This window comes from Eptatretus burgeri, chromosome 11, assembly GCF_056783735.1.
Source record: "Eptatretus burgeri isolate ZD-2024b chromosome 11, Ebu_testis_v1, whole genome shotgun sequence".
NCBI lineage: Eukaryota > Metazoa > Chordata > Myxini > Myxiniformes > Myxinidae > Eptatretus > Eptatretus burgeri.
Window position 1 is genome coordinate 32636875 of NC_140971.1, and position 20000 is coordinate 32656874.

General features: G+C 42.2%; 1 protein-coding gene across 6 annotated transcripts in view; it reads right to left on the bottom strand.

The window, feature by feature from the left end:
- The window catches only part of LOC147016798 (sodium/potassium/calcium exchanger 2-like), a 223545-nt gene that overhangs the window by 67145 nt on the left and 136400 nt on the right, over positions 1–20000 (bottom strand). For 5 of the 6 annotated variants that reach the window (XM_085845809.1, XM_085845810.1, XM_085845812.1 and 2 more), the window contains one exon: positions 1093–1146. The exons of the other annotated variant lie outside the window; for it this stretch is intronic. In XM_085845809.1, coding sequence (XP_085701935.1) covers positions 1093–1146 — 54 coding nt within the window. The remainder of the gene's footprint in view (positions 1–1092; positions 1147–20000) is intronic. 6 annotated transcript variants of the gene reach the window in all.

Genomic DNA, 20000 nt, shown 5'->3' on the forward strand with positions numbered 1-20000 from the left:
TCAGGTTTTACCTTTTCTGAACACAACATCGTCAAATATGTTTTCAAAACTTCCAGTAATTAAAAGCCAAAAAGCAGTACAAAGCCAAATGCATGAGACTTTTATGGTTCTGAAAAATCGATATGGGGAACTCATTCAATTGGGAAAATCCAAGGGATAATCGATAGGGGGAAACTCATTCAGACATTCACATGAATCAGCATCCGTACAAACATGATGTTAAAGAATGAGCTGATGAAAATGCATGGAATTCGTTTGCATTTCAGACACTTCACAAATTCTAAATTTAAATTGTGTTATAAATAGCGTTTTTTTTCAATTGTTTCTTGCATTGCTGGCAACATTTGAAAGGGCAGATTGGAGCCACAAATTCACTCAAGCTCAGAAGCATAAATCACATTTGATGGTGGATGCGAGCACAGCAGAAGCAATTTCCTAAAGAGGGGCCTGGTGTTTTCCATAATGAATTATATAGAATTTGTCCATGCCACTATATAGGGGCTGATATTCACCAATGCAGGCTGGGTAGGGGACATTGTTGGTTGGTATTAGCTGTTAGCATGGGATTTGGCAAAACAGTTTGGCAAGGAGTTTTATAAAAATAGGTAGGCAGAAAGCATTTGCATGTAGCTTTGTCATAGTAGGTTGGAAAAGGACATTGGCAGGTATCTGGGACTCAGCATGTTGACATAAAGCAATGTTCAACACAACACGTTGACAAATGGGGATTATTCAGCATAGCAGGTTGGCACAGGTCATTTGCTGTAGGGGCTTGGCAAGTTAGATCAGTATAGTATATTGGCATGAAGCTTTGGAACAGCAAGTAGGCAAATGACATTATTCAGCACAGCATGTTGGCACAGGCTATTGTCACTAGGCTTTGGAGGAGAAGACTGGCATATGAGAAATTGAAACAAGACTTTGGAAACAGGTTGGCACAAAGCCTTGGCACAAAACTTTGGTACGGGGCATGTTGTTCAGCACAACAAGTTGACAAAGGACACCAAAAATGGTCCCTGGCACATCAGGTTGGTATGGGGTTCTGGTACAGAGCCCTGATAAAGCAAGTTGGCACCGGACCTTGGCACTAACCTTCATTGATGATTGAGTCATAGAACTTCTGGTTTGATCCTGCACCTCGAATCTCTGGAACAGCAATTAGAGATTCATCAACATTTTGCCTGGGCGTGTTAATCAGTATTTAATTGCATCCAAATTTACAACGAAATGAATTGAAAAGAAAGATGCTTTTGATTTAAAATTTTTGTAAAGTCACTGTTTGATGGAAAATTTGAACGCAAAACTAACACGATTAGCAACAATCAACAACATCCGATGAAAAAATGGACACTCAATATCGTTTATGCTGTCCGAGTTGTAAATTATGTTGGGAAATATTTTCGTTGTGCATGTTCAAGCAATATTAATAATGCATTGTAGTAAAGTGAAACGGTGAAATGCATGCAATGATGCAAAAACAGAAACTTAGTAGAAATTGTTCCACATGCTACACTGGTTCACACTCATATCTACATTGCCCTTACGGACAATTTTGTTGGTAACATCTTGACAAAGATACACATAGCCCATGTCAATTATGCGCACGAGGAAGCGGATTTGGGTGATTGCAATACAATTGGATAGAAGGAATGGTCGGGAGGTGAGGGGGGGGGGACAGCGGAGGGGGATGAGGTTGGGTTGAGCGAGGTCGTGTACCTACAGGTCCGATCATATATATATGTATATATATATGTATATATATATATATATATATATATATATATATATATATATATATATATATATATATATATATATATATATATATATATTTAATCTGTTTTCTTTCCAATTTCAAATTCCTTTTGGTCACAGTATCTTAAAAAACCAAGACGTCTTCCGATAACAGCTCTAATGCATGTCAAGAATCGATACTCAATGCACATTCTGGAAAGATAAAAGCCAAACAAAACTCATTCATAAAAAAATTACAGACAACATCAGAAAAACGATGAAAGAGGAATGGAGTATAAAAAGATGAAAGCCCTTCTTATTCGAAGTCTTTTTTTTTCCATGGAAACGTGTAAATATCTCACGGTAGCAGACGATTCTTGGGGAAAAGCAGATCCAGCACAGTGCCAGGCAGCTGTAGGTAAAGATGACAGCTTTTTCTCTCCTCTTCGTAGGAGGTTTCATAAGGAGGTTAATTATAAATTGAAAGACGTCGTCTTCTTCTTTTGTATGCAGCAGAAGGATGTGGGGTAGCATCATTGACTGAAGGAACAGCTGTGCCGCTGACAAATCCTCTGCAGGTTAGGGCAGGGATTTAGAACATGGCCAGGGTGCCGGCGATAGCTCACCTACTCTTCATGAATGGCACCATGGGATCTTTAACCTCCACCAACTAATACTGGCAAGACGAGATGCCCATGTTTAACGTCCATCCGAGGGACGTACTGTATACACATTGATGGATCACCGTGTCTGTGAAACACAGGTTAAAGCTGCACCGAGATTTGAATCCAGGCTAGATAGCTTCGAGGAAAGTGTGCGTACCTCTCGGTCATCCTACCAGCCCAAAAGAGGTAGTGGTAATTTAGTGAAGAATTTAGTGTACAATAATTTAGTGAAGCCTCAAAAAGAATATTATATACAGATTTGGTCACCACATCTGAGGAAGGACACAACTGCCATAGAGAGGGTTTGGCATGGAGTGGCTAGTTTGATTTCAGGGTTAGCAAAACGGAGGTATGAGGAGCGGCTAAATCTAGGATAGGACCTTTTGCGTTGGAAAGGAGGCGATTACATGAGAATCTGATATCTGAGCTATATTGAAGATAATGAAGAGTATGGACAAAAAATATGCAGACGAGGTTTTCAGCAGAGTGAACCGTGACAGGACGAGGGACCACAGCTTCAGAGTATAGAAGAAGAGTCAGGACATTATTCCATTCTGAAGGTAGATAATGCATGGAATGGTCTCTTTGGAAAGACGGGAGGTTTAAACTGGAATTGGATGAATACTATAGGAGAAACAGTGGAGACGTTTAAACTGGAATTAGATGAATACCTTTTAGCATTTGGGGACAGAGGAGTACATGTACATTGGCAGGACTGGGAGGTAGCTTAGTTAGGGATGGGTGATTGTCCACATGGGTAGTGATTGTCATGTCTGTGAGAGTGTCTCATCAATAAGTAACTGTATTGTCAGTGTTTGTTCATTTCCTACCTTACAACCCACTCCATTCCACCACCCCACCACAAATAAATAAAATACAAAGCCTGTCCCACTGCCCACTGTTCTCCTCCACCACCCCCTAGTGAAATTGAGGAGATAAACTGATACATTGAATAAATATGGAATTGATGGGGTGCAGACATGGTGAGCCAAATGGCATCCTCCTGTGTACAAGTTTCTTGTATATACCTTGTAACTGCTTGGAACGCACCCAGAACTACAGGTGTGATGCAATGGGGGATTTCCCCCCAACAATAACTTTTTACTTTAATTGCCACCCTCCTGCTTAATGTGTCACTCCTGCCCCCTACCCCTCCTCCCCACCCCCCCCCCACACACACACACACACCTATAATAATCTCTCCTCCATCTTAGAGTTTGTCCCAGTATTCCTGTACTGGTCCTTATGCCAGGCTTTATGCACAGCAAGCATACAAGTGTCACAGCAAGACTAACATGGGACATCAATTACTTCACAATAATATTCAATGGTACATTTTCAAAGTGTTGCAACACCACCATTGCTAGCGATTATATTTATTATTCACTTGCTCATTTGTTTTTATATGCAGGCTTACCCCATGTAAAAAGGTCATCCTCTAAGTATTACTGGAGAGTTCATAAAACATCTTACCCCATGCAGTGTTCAAGTATATAATTAAATTGAAATAAAATAATGACTCTGGAGGTCGTATTAAAAAATTCCAGAAGTTTACCGTTTAGCAGTGTCTTATACACTAACTAACATGTCCGAGTAATGCAAAACTGGAGGTTTTTGGAAGTGACAAGAAAGGGGTTTGTGTTCTACAGCGCTCAAAATAAATATTTTAAATGAAAAGGTCGTATGAAAAAAGTTCAGTTCTGCCATTAAGCCTGGCCCTGCAGCTGTGTTCAATGGTATCCAGTGTCCGTTGGGAGACAAAGTTCCTCTTCCCCTAACGGTGGGTTCCAAGACAACCACTGGCAACATCAAGGATGGTAGTCTTGAAGGTACTCCCCAACTCTTCAGGATACCCCGAAACACCAAGACCCCCCCTCGCCCCCAGATCCTCACTCAACTTGTTTGCAAACTCCTCAACTACCCTCTGATCCTTGAGTTTGCCAACATCCAGTCTTGGCTGGGATGGTGCCATTCTTTTGGATTTAATCTGCATCTTCAGAGTTGCTACAACAAGCCTGTGGTCACTCTTGAGGAACTGAGCATTCCGGAAGACCCTGCAGTTCTGGAGCATCCTCCAGGGACCATTAACCAATACATGGTCAATCTCCTTTGCTACACCACCAGCATTGGACTACCAGGTCCAGCAATGTGGCTGTGGGGGCTGAAACCATGAACCAGCCACCCCAAGTCCACGACATCTTGCAAAGTCAAGGAAATTAGTGCTATTCTGGTTCACAGTTCCAGACTCATAGTGACCAACAAATGCCTTGTAACAATTTCTGTCAGTGCCAACTGATGCATTGAAATCCCCAAAGACTAGAAGAATATCTCGCCTGGGGCACTGATCAATCATAGACTCGAGCGTGGCATAGAATGCATCCTTCACATTGAGATCACTCGCCTCAGTCGGAGCATTGACAGAGACCAGGGAAACGACACCCAAGGAGTGATGAATCCTTAGTGTCATAATATGCTCGTTGACCGGTGTTACCTCAATTGCCATTGGAGTCAGCTTATTGGACACAGCTACAGCAACTCCTTGGGCATGGTAACCATCAGAAGTGTAATCACCCACCATGATCTCACCACCATCCAGTCTACATTCCAGGCACCCACCCAAAGGAACTCCTTCAAGTTAACCCGAGGATATCGCCGTCTGGTGGGTGACACCTCAGTACCACCCCGATACATACCACCACAATCCAACCCAGCAAGTTTTCCCTGTGGTTTTCCTCCTATCATCAAAGAATGGGGGTCCCGAAGGCTTTGCCCCAATCCCGTCATCCGGTGAGCTGCCCTGCAAAGGGCAGCTCACAGGAGGGACTCCCACGAAGTGAGTTTTTGTTAGTTTTATTTGCTTTGTGTGTATGTTGTGGAATGAAGTGTTTTACGGTGGCCGGAGGGCAAATCCTGCCACCAACCTCCGAGAGAGAGGTACCCAACTGCAGGAGGACGTCCACAGACACAGTTGAGTACCAGATGTGGATGACCGTTGGTTCACAGGGAGCTCGTCCACCCTTTGATAGGTTTTTTTTTTAATCCTGCTGGGTGTTGATATCCATACACCCTCCTCACCAGGAAACCTGGTGGCGGAGACGGTTTAGTCGCCGACATGCCGACCAAATTTACATGGTACCTGAAGCAAGTCACAGATTTGATCTGGCCTGACCTGACAATATATGTGATCAGGTCAAATTCAGAGCCAAAGTACAGGTTCGTTTTCTGATTTGTGTTCAAAATACAACATTCAATTGAAATTAAGTTGTTCCTCAATCATAAACTCACATTTGCAGATAAACAGACACACAGAAGTGAACCCAATTGCTTAACCTCGCTTTTCACTTTGCATGTGTGGGGTAATTAAAACAGGATGTGGTGCTTTTATTACTTCCTATATTTGTTTATTGGTAACACAACATTTATTGCATCTGCACATATGGTGGAGTTGAAAATTGCAACTATAAAACCACTGCGAGCTACACATATAAATTAGTGGGAGCTGGGAGCTCCTCAGGTCTGGCATTTGAGGAATGATCACATTCTAAACAGCTAATTTACCAACACATCTATCTGTGTGTCTCTGTCTCTCTGTCTCTCTGTCTCTCTCTCCTCCTCCCCCCCCCCCTGGTTGCATCATTGGTTGGGACACGCGGCTCTGCCGCTGATGGAGTGGGGTGCTCTTACCAGTACACTGGTTACCAGTTACTTACCAGTTACCCTTACCAGTACACTGGTGCTCATTTTGCCGACCTCGGAAGGTTGCCAGGCTGAGTCAACCTCCTGGTGTATTTTAATTCAGCGGCCAACGGGGCTTGAACTCAGGACCCAAGGATCCCAAGCCACCACCCTAAACACTAAGCCAACACCAGGCTTAACACAGTACTATTTAACAAACATTCTTAAACTCACAGAATTACCAGGTAGAACTGCTTCTCAATAATTAAAATAGGTACATTTTGGAGTTCATTCGAATTTGTGCGATTTTTTGTTGTTGTTGTTGGAGCTATGGCTTCTATGGTAATTAACATGGCAAGTAATTTTGATTTGATGTACCGTACTCCAAACAGAGTGTTGAAGCTTCTGCGAGGCAGTTTGTTGACAAAGGTGGTTTGCCAATGCCTTCGGAGCATCAGTTGTCCATGCTATATCCTTTAAATGCTGAGCGTCAAGCAAGGAAGCAGCACATTTTAAAGTCTTTTGTATGACTCTACCCACAGTGATTATGCCCACGTCCATTTGCTTTTGTTATTTTACCGTACACTATAAGCACCCCATGGACGGACGGATGCATGGACGGATGCACGCAGGCACGCTGAGACCGAGCTCCTTTTCTACATTTGATTAGGTTCTGCTCAAACCTTCCCGTTATTCTTCACCATTGAGAGATGAGGCAAAACCGATATATATCACGATATCTCAAAAAGGTTGTGGACGGATTTGGACGAAACCTGGTGGACAGGTAGGGTGTGTGACCACGACAAATTGATTTTATTTTGGTGAAGATCCGAATGCGGATCTGAATGCGAGAGTTATTTAATTTTAAAAATGATTCTTCACCATTGAGAGTTTGGCCCAACAACGATACAGTACTGTATAGCATGACATTTCAAAAATGTATTGGGCCCGATATGTTCTCGTGGATATTGCATTATGTGGCGGAGGTATGCGCTCTACCGAGTGCCCTTCTCGTAACAAGCTGTGTCGGTTCTTGCTGCCAATTTAATTTCTTTTGAATACAAACAGAAAGTGATAAGCCTAACTGAGCTATGCACATGACTAAGCGCTCGGCCCCTGAGAGACTTTGTGATAAGTCCAGCCTGAAAAATGATAAGCCCGAGGTGCTTTTTAATCTAAAAAAGTGCCAAACGAATGTTTGGAAGAATTGGTCTTTGGGAATGACAAACATGTCCTGCAAAGGTCTTTAAGGCAAAATAGAACCTGAAAAAAAAAACTAACAACAATCGGGAATAAAACTGTGTGGCTGTACATCGATCATGATCCGGCCATATACTTATGCCAGGTCGAAGACCTACCCTCATACGTACGTACGCACTGCATGTTTCAAACTGAATTCTGTGTCCACCTGTGCATATAATTAACATGGCCCCGTTCCATGTGGAATATTGTTCCAGGACTCATAATTCAAAGTAAGCAGGGGACTGAATCGGTCAAATCCCATGACCGATACATACTGCATGTAACAATGGATGAGAACGCTGGAGAGATTGTACAACAATGTTAACAGTGTGTGAAAGTTACGGGGGTAGGTTGGGTATGGAGGGGTACGAGTGAAATCAACTAACCGTCATTGTTGAGTGCAAAATAAATGGCATTGAGGCTTCTGTCATATTTTCATCTCAGGATACCGTTTAAAATGCTATTTTCATCTCAACATGCTATGTTCAAAAAATAAATGAAGTGATAATTTTGCCTGCCTTGTATAAAAGTGTGATCAGAATACCAAAAGCTGTAACTGCTCATATGTTGTTTTTATTTGGACTATAATGACTAAAATTAGATTGTTCACCTTATCAAAAGATCTAAAAAAAATTAAATTTCCACTTTTTGATTTTTTAAAGAACTTTTCCACAAAATAGCTGACAATTTTTTGGTATCTCAGGGTACTGTGTGTATTGTATCAATCTGATAAAGAGGTGAGGAAGAGGAGGAAAGCCAGTAGCTTATACGTGCATTAACACAGGTTACCGGTCAACAATTATTTGGACCAGTGTGGGTTATTAATTGGAAATTTTTGCTGAAAAGTGTCGTGTCAAGTTTTTATCAAACTAGGTATGACACCAAGGCGAAGAAACCCTTCTTTTCCCAAATTCATGACAAACAAAGGTGAGGGTGAGGGCAGCAAATAATCATCAGAATAGGGTAGACAACAGCTACCAACAAGCATCCCACACAGAAGTTACCAATGGGTGTGATGGCCTTGGTGATACAACCTCAAACATTGAGACTGACTGGAAGAAATTCTGAGAAACCTTATGTAGACTGCATTTCAGAAGATACTTTGAACATCATTGAGATATGTCGCAAGGCCTCAGGCAGATGTGATGTGGTCAGATTTGATGCCCACGCCTCAACAATGGGTTTTCATAATGCATAGCAATATAGTGCTGACGACACAATCAGCCCAACCTAGTTGAAGATCAACGTTTTAAATATTTTTCTGGAGAAAATAGCACTTCAGGCAGAACAGGTTGCAGAGCAAGAGAACGTCAGACACATTTACGTTATTTTCAGGAAGATGAAGCAGCATGGGAAGATCAAATCGTACAATTAATGGTCTGCCCCCATAACATCTACAGCCAGCTCAAATAATAGTGAGAATATAATGATAACTTCCTCATAACCTGTCATTCAGGATCCACAATCTGAATTGATAGTCATGGATAGATCTTCGATTCATTCCTGACAAAGCCACTGATACCAAACTCTCCCCCACCACCCCCGCTTTCCCCACCCCACCCCTTCACTTCTGAGAAAAAAAATCAAATCAGGTATGTAATAACTAAATAGTAAAACGTAAAAGCTCCTGACATCTGTGAAATGATAGCAGTTACTGAAGTATGCTAATGGAGTCACTTTTCCATCTCTTCTGTTCCATCTGGACTGGTGAGACCATTCCATGGTAACAGAGCCAAGGAAATATTTCTTTCTGGAAGCTGAAAGGCTCACAGACTGAGTGCAGAAAGTCCAGGAGGAATTTTCTCCGCAAGAGTGAGGCTCATGGATGAACAAGGTGCCAGAGGGTATGAAATGATAGTAGGGTGAGCAGGACAACTCTTGGACAAAATAAGCAAGAGAATGAACAAACAATAAAAAAAAACAAAAAAGGGAAGAGAAAGCAGGGAAGGAAACACTGCAACCTGCAATTAAGAGTGAAATCCCCAAAAAATTCCCACAAAAAAGTCATCTTGCTGCCCACAAAAATGTCAGATTTAGTTGGTCCTCAACACCACCACCAATAGCGATGTCCACCTTGGTAAAACCTGTATGACTTCTTTGAGTTCAACGGTAGAGTCCAAAAGAGGTGTGGTTTGAGGTTTTCCAAAACCAAACAGTCCACTGCGGCCGTGAAATTTACTCGTGACCACAGTGGACTACATTTTCAATCAAATACTTCAGGACAGTGGCTCTCAATGTGGAGTAAATCTCAGCAGCTCTCATACTTTCACAGACCTGCATGGACTATGCTGATGATGTCAGCCTCCTTACAGACACAGTGGCCACACTTGTTAGAGTCCCCTCACCTTTCAAAACCAAATGCCTCTGTACTTTATCTTCATAATGCATGGTCAAAGACCAGATTCCAGTCATTTGGAGGCAACAGACTAAGCTATCACCAAAAGTGAATGTAAATGATAACACCAAGTGCAATTTTGAATCAATACCTGAAATTGATTACCTTGGCTCGAGAATCTCTTCCAATGGGTACTCAATGTGAGACCGTTGCCACCACATTGGCCTTGCTAACTCTGGTCTGGCCTACCTTTTGAACATCTGGAAATATTCAGCTAATCAGCGGCTGAAGTTTTACTTGTTTAACTCTCTTGTGCAGTGCCCATATTCACTTACAGAATGCATGCCTGTGCTACTCACAGAAATACATCATTTAGGACAGAGTTCGCAGCACTTTTATTCAGTGATACATTACACAAAAGTTTGACAATCTTTCTCTTAACAACAACATGGGCACATCCTGGAAAATTCATCTCAATGATTAAAAGCTATGTCCGTCAGTTATGTCCTCGGATCAGCCTCCCCATTCCGCTTTTCACATCTGGATCAGTTCGGAAACCTTTCTTCCTCACAAGTTTTTTTGCTTTCTTGACCAAATGTTCATTTACTTAGAACCCATTAACTAGTTTCTGAATACTCCAACTGGGTGGCAATAGAGTAAGTATTTTCAGTTTTTCCTGCCTTGTGGCAATTCGACATTTGTTCTTGACAAGGTCTGTAAACGGGTACAGCTGGTCTTAAAAATTTTCACATTTTAAACTTTCTTTTAAACAACTCACCAGTGGGTACACACCGCATACGGTCATCAATTTTGCTTTGTTTTCTTTCACCGATTTCAAACTTGTCTTGTGTTTGGAAAGGTCAAGGTATTGTTGATTAAATGACCTCAGTGTATTGATATTTCTTTCACAATTTTAGGAAAATAAATGTGACGTTTGTCCGATATGTCAACACCATATAGTGGGGCAACTTCGCTAAATATTGCATAACAATTGTGCATTTTGTGAGGAAAGCACCAAATTTGGCACACTAGTAGCCTATCATATTATGAACAGATTTGGATATTGGGCCATCTCAAAATTTTGATGGCAGTGGAAAATGGCTGCCACAGCCATCAGCGGCTGAATTTGAGATGGCCTAATATCCAAATCTGTTCATAATATGTTAGGCTACTCGTGTGCCAAATTTGGTGCTTTCCTCACAAAATGCACAATTGTTATGCTAAGTTGCCCCACTAGTGGGGCAACTTAGCTAAATATAGCATAACACAAAGCTGAAACTTGTACAGACACAAATTAGATAACTGTTTCTCAATGTGAGTTTCAACACACTGAGTTGTTAACCACATGTTCAGCTAACCACGACAATGAGGTTTTTTTTTTGCTTTGTTTTTTTTAAACTGGATCTAAGGCTTGTAAGTGGAGGCTGATAGGATGGCCTAGAGGTACACTCGCCTCTAAGCTATCTATCCAGGGTTTGTATCCCAATGCAGCCATAAACGGCCATCCCGATGTTTCACAGACAGAGTGATTCATCAATGTGCTTGCCGTTCCTCGGATGGATGTTAAACTGAGCATGGCTGCCGGCGTTAGTTGGTGGCTATTAAAGATCCCATGGTGTCTTTCGTGAAGAGTAGGCAAGTAATCGTTGGCACCCTGCCAAATTTTTAATTCCTGCCATAACTACTGCTGGGAAGGCAATGGCAAACCACCCAATATATAACCCTTGCCCAGGAAGCTGCTTCAGTGGCACCGATGCTCTGTGAAGAGTATGGTACATCAGAGAGAAAGAGAGAGAGTGAGAGAGTGAGAGAGTGAGAGAGTGAGAGAGTGAGAGAGTGAGAGAGTGAGAGAGTGAGAGAGTGAGAGAGTGAGAGAGTGAGAGAGTGAGAGAGTGAGAGAGTGAGAGAGTGAGAGAGTGAGAGAGTGAGAGAGTGAGAGAGTGAGAGAGTGAGAGAGTGAGAGAGTGAGAGAGTGAGAGAGAGAGAGAGAGAGAGAGAGAGAGAGAGAGAGAGAGAGAGAGAGAGAGAGAGAGAGAGAGAGAGAAGGCTCAGAGTGGAGATACCACACACACACACACACACACACACACACACACACACACACACACACACACACACACACACACACACACACACACACACACACACACACACACAGATGAATACATGAGACACAAGACAGATCTGTTGGATGAGACAACAAGGACAAATGTGTCCAAGAGCCATGTCCTAAAGGTTTTGTCTTCACCAGAAGAAGAAGCAGAAGAAGAAGGAGAAGAAGAAGCAGGAGAAGAAGAAGAAGAAGAAGAAGAAGCAGAAGAAGAAGAACAACAACGCGGAGCTCTCTTAGAGCCAGCGTTCGCAACGCGACGCGGCTAAAAATTCATTACAGAAAGTCAAAACATCAGCATTTTGATCACAATAACAATAACAACAACTTCCGATATTTCGTCACGTGCCTTGATGGAGCCAATAGCGAGACCCGTCATGGAGGCTCCTGTTCATGACGAGAAAATAGTGTATTTACGAAATTACAACACATTAAATGGAATAATCTTTAAATAGTAACGTGAAGTTTTCGAAACTTTAAAGCAAATGTCCGAATATATTTAAAAGTTCATGATAGACGCTCTCAAAAGGAACCCTGAATGCGAGGATGTGTACAGGTGTTTAGTACTTAAGGAGATCCGGATCGTGTATATAAAAGAGCCGCGTCCTAAAGGTATTGTAAGAAGAAGAAGAAGAAGAAGAAGAAGAAGAAGAAGAAGAAGAAGAAGAAGAAGAAGAAGAAGAAGAAGAAGAAGAAGAAGAAGAAGAAGAAAGCAACAGCAACAGCAACAGCAACAACAACAACAACGTGGAGCTCTCTTAGAGCCAGCATCTGCGAAGCGGCTAAAAACAGCCACTGGAATGGATACAGTGGCATATCAGAGCGGACACTCTAACCATTATACAACCGAGTCTGGTAATTAGCAATGTTTCTTGTGGATCCATCGTCTTTTTGATATTTCAAAATGACTTGATTCATTCATGCTTGGTAGGGTTATCCATACATGTTATAACTCTATTATGCGGAATTCGTTAGAGAACCACTTATGTGGGCATTCAGGTGAACCCCAAATCCCTAAAAGACAATAACTTAAGACAAAATGTCGGTTTTAAGACGCATGTGATTTGCTTTTAAGACGCATGTGATTTGCAAGTATTAAAAAGGTACAGTACATTGCTTTTTGAGGGCAGATTGTGCATCTGTACTGCATCAAAACAAGACCAGGATTAAAAGTTGCAGTTTGCTATATTTTTTCCATTGGGAAGACACAAGCCTCCCCGATCGTCAATAAAACATACAATTTCATTGCAAGTGCAAAAATGTCTGTGGCACCATATTTTTTTGGTTTAATAACCCCCAAACCACCTGCAGTTGGGAGCTGAATTGTTTCGGTCGGGGATTGGCCATGTCACCCATGAAGGAACTTTTAGGAAAAAAGAAGAAAGAAATTCCATCAAAACCTGAGATGGTCACCTGGGGAGCACTAAGCCAGTTAGCGTGGAATGCCCCAAAATACACTCGAGCAGCCAGATCAGTGCCAGCAGCAATAATTACAGGAAGAAAAATTTTACGATGTATTACATGTGGTACAATATATACTTCTAAGGAAATAGTGCGAGTATTAATGGCATTTATATAATCGATTAATATTGGACTTGTCATGGTTTGTGTCAGTCCGCGACAGCAGACAGTTTGGATGATAGGTTTTATCAACTCAAAGTTGATAAAGGATTGCAAACCGCCTGTGGGAAGTGAGGCAAGGGTGACGTTGTGGGCTTTAACTCAACTTTAACACCCACGGCAGTCAAACTGTCTTTGTCAACTTTCAGTTAATAAAACCAAGCATTATATATAGTAACTAGAGGGGTGTGCTTACACATTGTTTAAGCATACGAACCGTGTTTCCCCATTGTCTCGGGTCGCTCACTTGCATTTTTCATTTTTCTTTTCATTTATTTATATTTTCATTTCTGGATGTTGTCCGATGATTCTGTGATTTTTCTGGTGTACAGTATTGGCTTCGATGTCCATCGGCACACAAAATTTCAGCCTTCTACATCAACCGGAATGTATTGATCTTTAATATCAGTCAGTCAGTGGTTAGAAAGATATATATATATATATATATATATATATATATATATATATATATATATATATATATATATATATATATATATATATATATATATATATATATATATATATATGCCTGGTGTTGGCTTAATGGTTAGGGTGGTGGGCTTAGAATCCGAGGATCCTGAGTTCAAATTCCACTCGGCTGTTGAATTAATACCAGGTGGGGTTGACTCTGCCTGTCATCCTTCCGAGGTCAGCAAAATGAGTGCCAGCATGCTGGTATCCTGTGTCGGAGTGGCGACTCGTCCAGAATTGTACCCAATAGCCAAGGAGACTGCTTAGGCAGCACCAACGCTCTGCACAGAGTATGGTCCCAGTGGATGGATGGATATATATATATATATATATATATATATATATATATATATATATATATATATATATGTATATATATAAATATATATATATATATATATATATATATATATATATATATATAAATATATATAAATATATATATATATATATATATATATATATATATATATATATATATATATATATATATATATATATATATATATATATATATATATATATATATATGTATATTAGATGAGAAAAGTGATATATTAAATACTAGCAAATGCCACCCTTTACTTCATTGAGGGGAATAGTAAGGGGGGAAGGGTGAGGTGTGGAGGAGAGAGAGAGAGAGGGTGGGGGAGAGTGAGGAGGTGGAGGGGAGAAGAGAGAGGAGGGAGGGGGAGCAAGGATGGGTGGGGAGGAGAGAGGGAGAGTGAGGAGGGGTGGGGAAAGAGAAGGCAGCACGAGGTGAGAGGAAGGGAAGGCATATGTGCGGTGCAGCATGACTTACAATTCATACTGTCTTATCAAAATGATTCTGCATAAAAGAAAAATGAAGATGGAAACGAAATAACATCTGAAATCCATTTTCTACCGGTCATACTTTAAATACCACCCAGAGACAAACACTGCCAGGCCACGTCAGGAGATAAACACCATCTAGAAACAAACTCCACGAGGACACGTCCAGAGACATGCACCATCCGGAGACAACCACCAGCAAGACACGTCCGGAGATAAACACCAATCAGACGGGTCCGGAGCCAAGCCGTCCGGAGACAAACACCGCCCGGAAACATCCAGACATAAACACTGCCTGGACAAGTCTGGAGATAAATAACACCAGGACACGTCCAGAGACAAACACCGTCCGGAGACAAACACTGCCCAGACATGTCCAGAGACAATCACCGCCCAGACACGTCTGGAGACAAATACTGCCCCGACACGTCTGGAACCAAGCCGTCCAGAGACAAACACCGCCGGACACTTCTGGAGACAAACTTCCGTCCAGACATAAACACTGCCCGGATATGTCCGAAGCCAAGCTGTCCAGAGACAAACACTGCCTCGACACGTCTGGAGACAAACACTGCCCGAACACGTCCAGAGAGAAACACCGCCCAGATATATCCGGAGACAAACACCACCTGGGCACGTCCGGAGACAAACACTGCCCAGACATGTCCGGAGACAAACAATGCCCAGACATATCCGGAGACAAACACTGCCATGATATAGCCACCGCCCAGACACATCCGGAGACAAACACTGCCTGGATACGTCCGGAAACAAACACTGCCCAGACAAACATCACCCAGACACGTTTGGAGATAACCACTGTCCAGACATAACCACCGTCTGGATACGTTCGGAGATTACCACCATCCAGATATGTGCGGAGACAAACACCACCCAGACATGTATGGAAACAAACACTGCCCCAGACATGTCCAGAGGCAAACACCACCCAGACACATCTGGAAACAAACTGCCCAGACACGTCTGAAGGCAAACACCGCCCATATACAGCTGCACATCCCGTGTAGTGTAGCTACTGATGACTGCACATCCCAATTGAGACATGAACTGTACCGCTATCAACTGTAGGGTGCTCGACAAGTGGCTTCAACACTCAAGCAAGCACTCCAATTAAATGGTTGATGAGGAACAGCTGGCTTGGCAAGCCATAGAAAGCTGATTGGTAATGGTAAAACACTAAAAATCGTCGGTTTCTTAACATTTTCAGATTTCACTCCAGATTTTGAGTTATTTAATCCACATGATCCGATCCTCGAAACTCAAATTATATTTCTATTATAGTAGGATCATTTGCTTGGAATCCGTGACCATTTTGTTCCTACCTTTTTCTCTCGATGGATTTGACAACCTGAACCATTTTAAAGGAAAATTAGCTCCTATGCCCCTCTGAAAAATGACGGCAAACTCTGCTGGAGCCCAATATTCAAAATGGTTGCCAACGTCATCTTGAAAAACATTAAATGTAATATCTCTGGCATCAGATGAGCTACAAGGACGAATGAGGTGTCATTTTTCACTAATTCTGGCATTACAAATCCACTGGAATGGTTCTTGTAGAGTTTAGGATTCATCCTGACCTCTAAATCCAAGATGGCCACTGTCCGCCATCTTGAAAAACATGAATGAGATGCACAAGAAGGACGAATGAGGTTTTTTTTCCACTAATGTTTGCATGACACTTACTCATTCTAAACTACATACTAAATGTACATACTAATCTGTCACTTCACTGTCACTACATGATTCACTGTATGAGCCACTATCAGAATCACTGTCCTCACTTACGCTGCTATCATCACTGTTGTTCTCTGCCTGCGGATTTGTAGGTAGTGGTATGGATGGGGGAAGTGGGGGCTGGGTTGATCAGACAGGCAGACATAGGCCATTTACAAGATGCCATCCATGGCCGATCGGTGAGGGGTGACTGGAGCTGGTAATGCTTTTGCAAATATTCAAGATAGTTTGCATGCTCCAAGTGTGGACGGAGACTGTCCAAGTCAGGCACAAGTCGGATAGTGCTTTTTTTCTTCTGAGCTCTCAACTTCACTGCCCTTGCATCTCCCAGGGTCTTGCTTTTGGTATCACCATAGACATATCGAATGACAAACCGCTCCAAATCACTGATGACCTGTTCTGTGACTAGGAGCTGTCTACCACATGCTGCTAGCAGGTCGTGTGCCTCTTTAGACTTCTCCAGATGATCTGCGATGAGCTTCTTGCTTGCTCCATAGAAGCCAGAATTGTGGTCACACCCAGTGAGGACATGAAGTGGTATGATGGATGCAGCCATTGCCTCACTGCACAAACATCGGGCATCGATAAGCTGACGTTTGCGTTTCACAAACAGGATTCCTGTTGTCTTCTGAGCAACATATGCCGCTTGCACATAGTTGTCTGTGTCTTCTGTGTCAAGAACGACAGCTGCTGTGTAGCTGTCTGACCGGAGCACACTATATATGGTGAGCATTGCCGTATCTGCCTCTGCATGGGAGCATGTGAACTCTGGTACAAGCTTGCCTGTGGTGAGATTCTTTGCAGTGCTGCTAACTCCACAGTAGATGATCTCAGTGCTAGTTGTTACTGCTGTTCTCTGGAATTCCATTTGAAGAAATCCCTGAAGGCGGATTTTGTTCTCAGGTTTACCCAGGAGAGCATGGAAAACTTTACTAGAAGGAAATTTATCTTCTGTCTTCATGAAGACATTGCTGATTGACAGGTTTTTTTGGCGCAGTATTCTCTCACTGTCCGTGATCGTGTAATTCTGATCATATGAATCATTGACGCAAATGATGCGCTCAGCATGCTTGTGTCTCGTTAGAATGAAGTGCACCAACTTCTCTGCATAATCTCCCCAGGTATACTTGGTACCGTCTCCCTTCTCTCTGTCTTCAATGGTAGGAGTTGTTAGGCGCCAGATGAGGCCCATATCAATAATAGACGTGTATACATCAGGCTCTGGAATGACAGTCATAGTTAGTTTTCGTTGAAGCTTGCTTTTCTGTGCCTTACGGATGGTTCCATTGACGTTGAAGATGGAAAGGCACTCGGCTGTAACACAATGCTGCAGGACTTCTTGAAGTTTGAGGGCACCACTCGTTTCAACCAGTCCGAGAACAGAGGCCAAGGCATTACGCTCCATTTCCTCAGTCTTTCCCTTCAGGTTCTCACCATCTGCTTTCTTCAATTCCTGAGTTGAAAAGTTCAAACACTTGCTACGGGGAACTCTGTCGTTGAGACTTGGTCTTGGAATACACTCTCGGATTCAAGAACTGCTTCAGTTTGCTTGGGCCATCCTTCTTTGCCAATTTCAAGTCGGCAGCGAGAGCATCTGAGGCTGGGATTCCTGACTGTAGGGATCGGTGTTTTGTTTGTATGGTCAAATGGATCACACTTGAATTCAGTGAGACATGTGCTTATATCCTGTACAGCTTGTTCATCCTTCTTCATTTTACTTGACGAGCAATCAGCATGCTTCCCTTTTCCTTGTTTCTTGTGATTAGCATGGCGATGGACCTTTCTTCTCACCCGATTGATGTTATTCACATTCCGAGTGTTTGAAAGGAGCTGCTTTTCATTGTTCAGAATGGCCAACTAACCAGACTTCAGCTTAGAGCCCTTATTCATTGTTGACTCTATCCATATGTCGAGGGCGACACACGAATATGGTTTTCCTGTCATTGACTGTGCAAAAATACCACTCTCCATGTATGCAGCCTGATCGACAGGAAGGGTATCAAGCGCTGCGGTGAAATTGGGGAGATGCCGACCATACTTGTCATTATCATATATTTGCATCAAAGGAAGCATGAGCTTGAGTGAGGACTTGAACTCAGTCCAGTTGCTTGTTCTGATTGCATGGATATTTTGAGTTAGAACTTCAACCATTTCCATGAATGATATCCAGTATTCTGCTTGTGGGGCACAGTGAGGACAGTGATGATAGCAGCGTAAGTGAGGACAGTGATTCTGATAGTGGCTCATACAGTGAATCATGTAGTGACAGTGAAGTGACAGATTAGAAGTGCTTCTGCTCAAAGTCCTTGAAGAGAGCACCAACGAGGTCCTTCAGCTCAGCATTTCTCTCTAGCTCTGTATGTTCATCTGCAAGTTCCTGTGCATCAATCGGATGTCGAAGCTTGGCAAGGGATGCCTTTACTTCTTCAGATAGAGGGAAATCTTCCAAATGTTTGTCTATGACATGGTGGACCATGTCTATGACATGATATGCTAAAATTAGTGGAAAACAACTCACATGCCCATCTAGCTTATCTTGTGCCAGAGACATTACATTTCATGTTTTTCAAGATGGCGTTGGCGGCCATCTTGGATTTAGAGGTCAGAATGATCCCTAAACTCTACAATAACCATTCCAGTGGATTTGTAATGCCACAATTAGTGAAAAAGGACACCTCATTCGTCCTTGTAGCTCATCTAATGCCAGAGATATTACATTTCATGTTTTTCAAGATGGCGTTGGCGGCCATCTTGGATTTAGAGGTCAGAATGATCCCAAAACTCTACAAGAACCATTCCAGTGGATTTGTAATGCCAGAATTAGTGAAAAAGGACACCTCATTCGTCCTTGTAGCTCATCTGATGCCAGAGATATTACATTTCATGTTTTTCACGATGGCGTTGGTGGCCATTTTGAATATTGGGCTCCAGCAGAGTTAGCCGTCATTTTTCAGAGGGGCATAGGAGCTAATTTTCCTTTAAAATGGTTCAGGTTGTCAAATCCACCGAGAGAAAAAGGTAGGAACAAAATGGCCACGGATTCCAAGCAAATGACCCTACTATTATGTACTTGAATTAGTCCATGATAGTAGATCATGGAAAATCGCATCATATAATGCATAAAAACGCTCCAAGCTCCTAATTTGAAAATTATAGCACTTACAAAAGCAACATATACAGCGATTCGTAGGTATGTACAGGCTGTGTCAATAAAACGTTAACCGCTTCAAATGACCTTTTTACTTTTAGTCATAACCTTAGATTTTGTTTTTGTTTTGCAGGAGTGATCAATGATCTTTGGAGAAGACAATCAAGCATAACCAAAGTATTCTACAGAAAAAATGACGTTTTCTATGGAGTAAAGGGTAAACCTTGTCAAGTGGTATTTTGAGACCAAATCAATTGCTTCCGTCCAGACGAGATTCTGTACTGAATATGGAGTGCATCCCAGAAACAAGCCAGGCAAGCCAGCCATTTGGAAACTTGTGAAAAAGTTCAAAATTGAAGGGACGATTCTCACCATTAACAAGGGAAGGTCCGGTTGTTATGATGATATGCTAGGTGGTCATATTTTGGA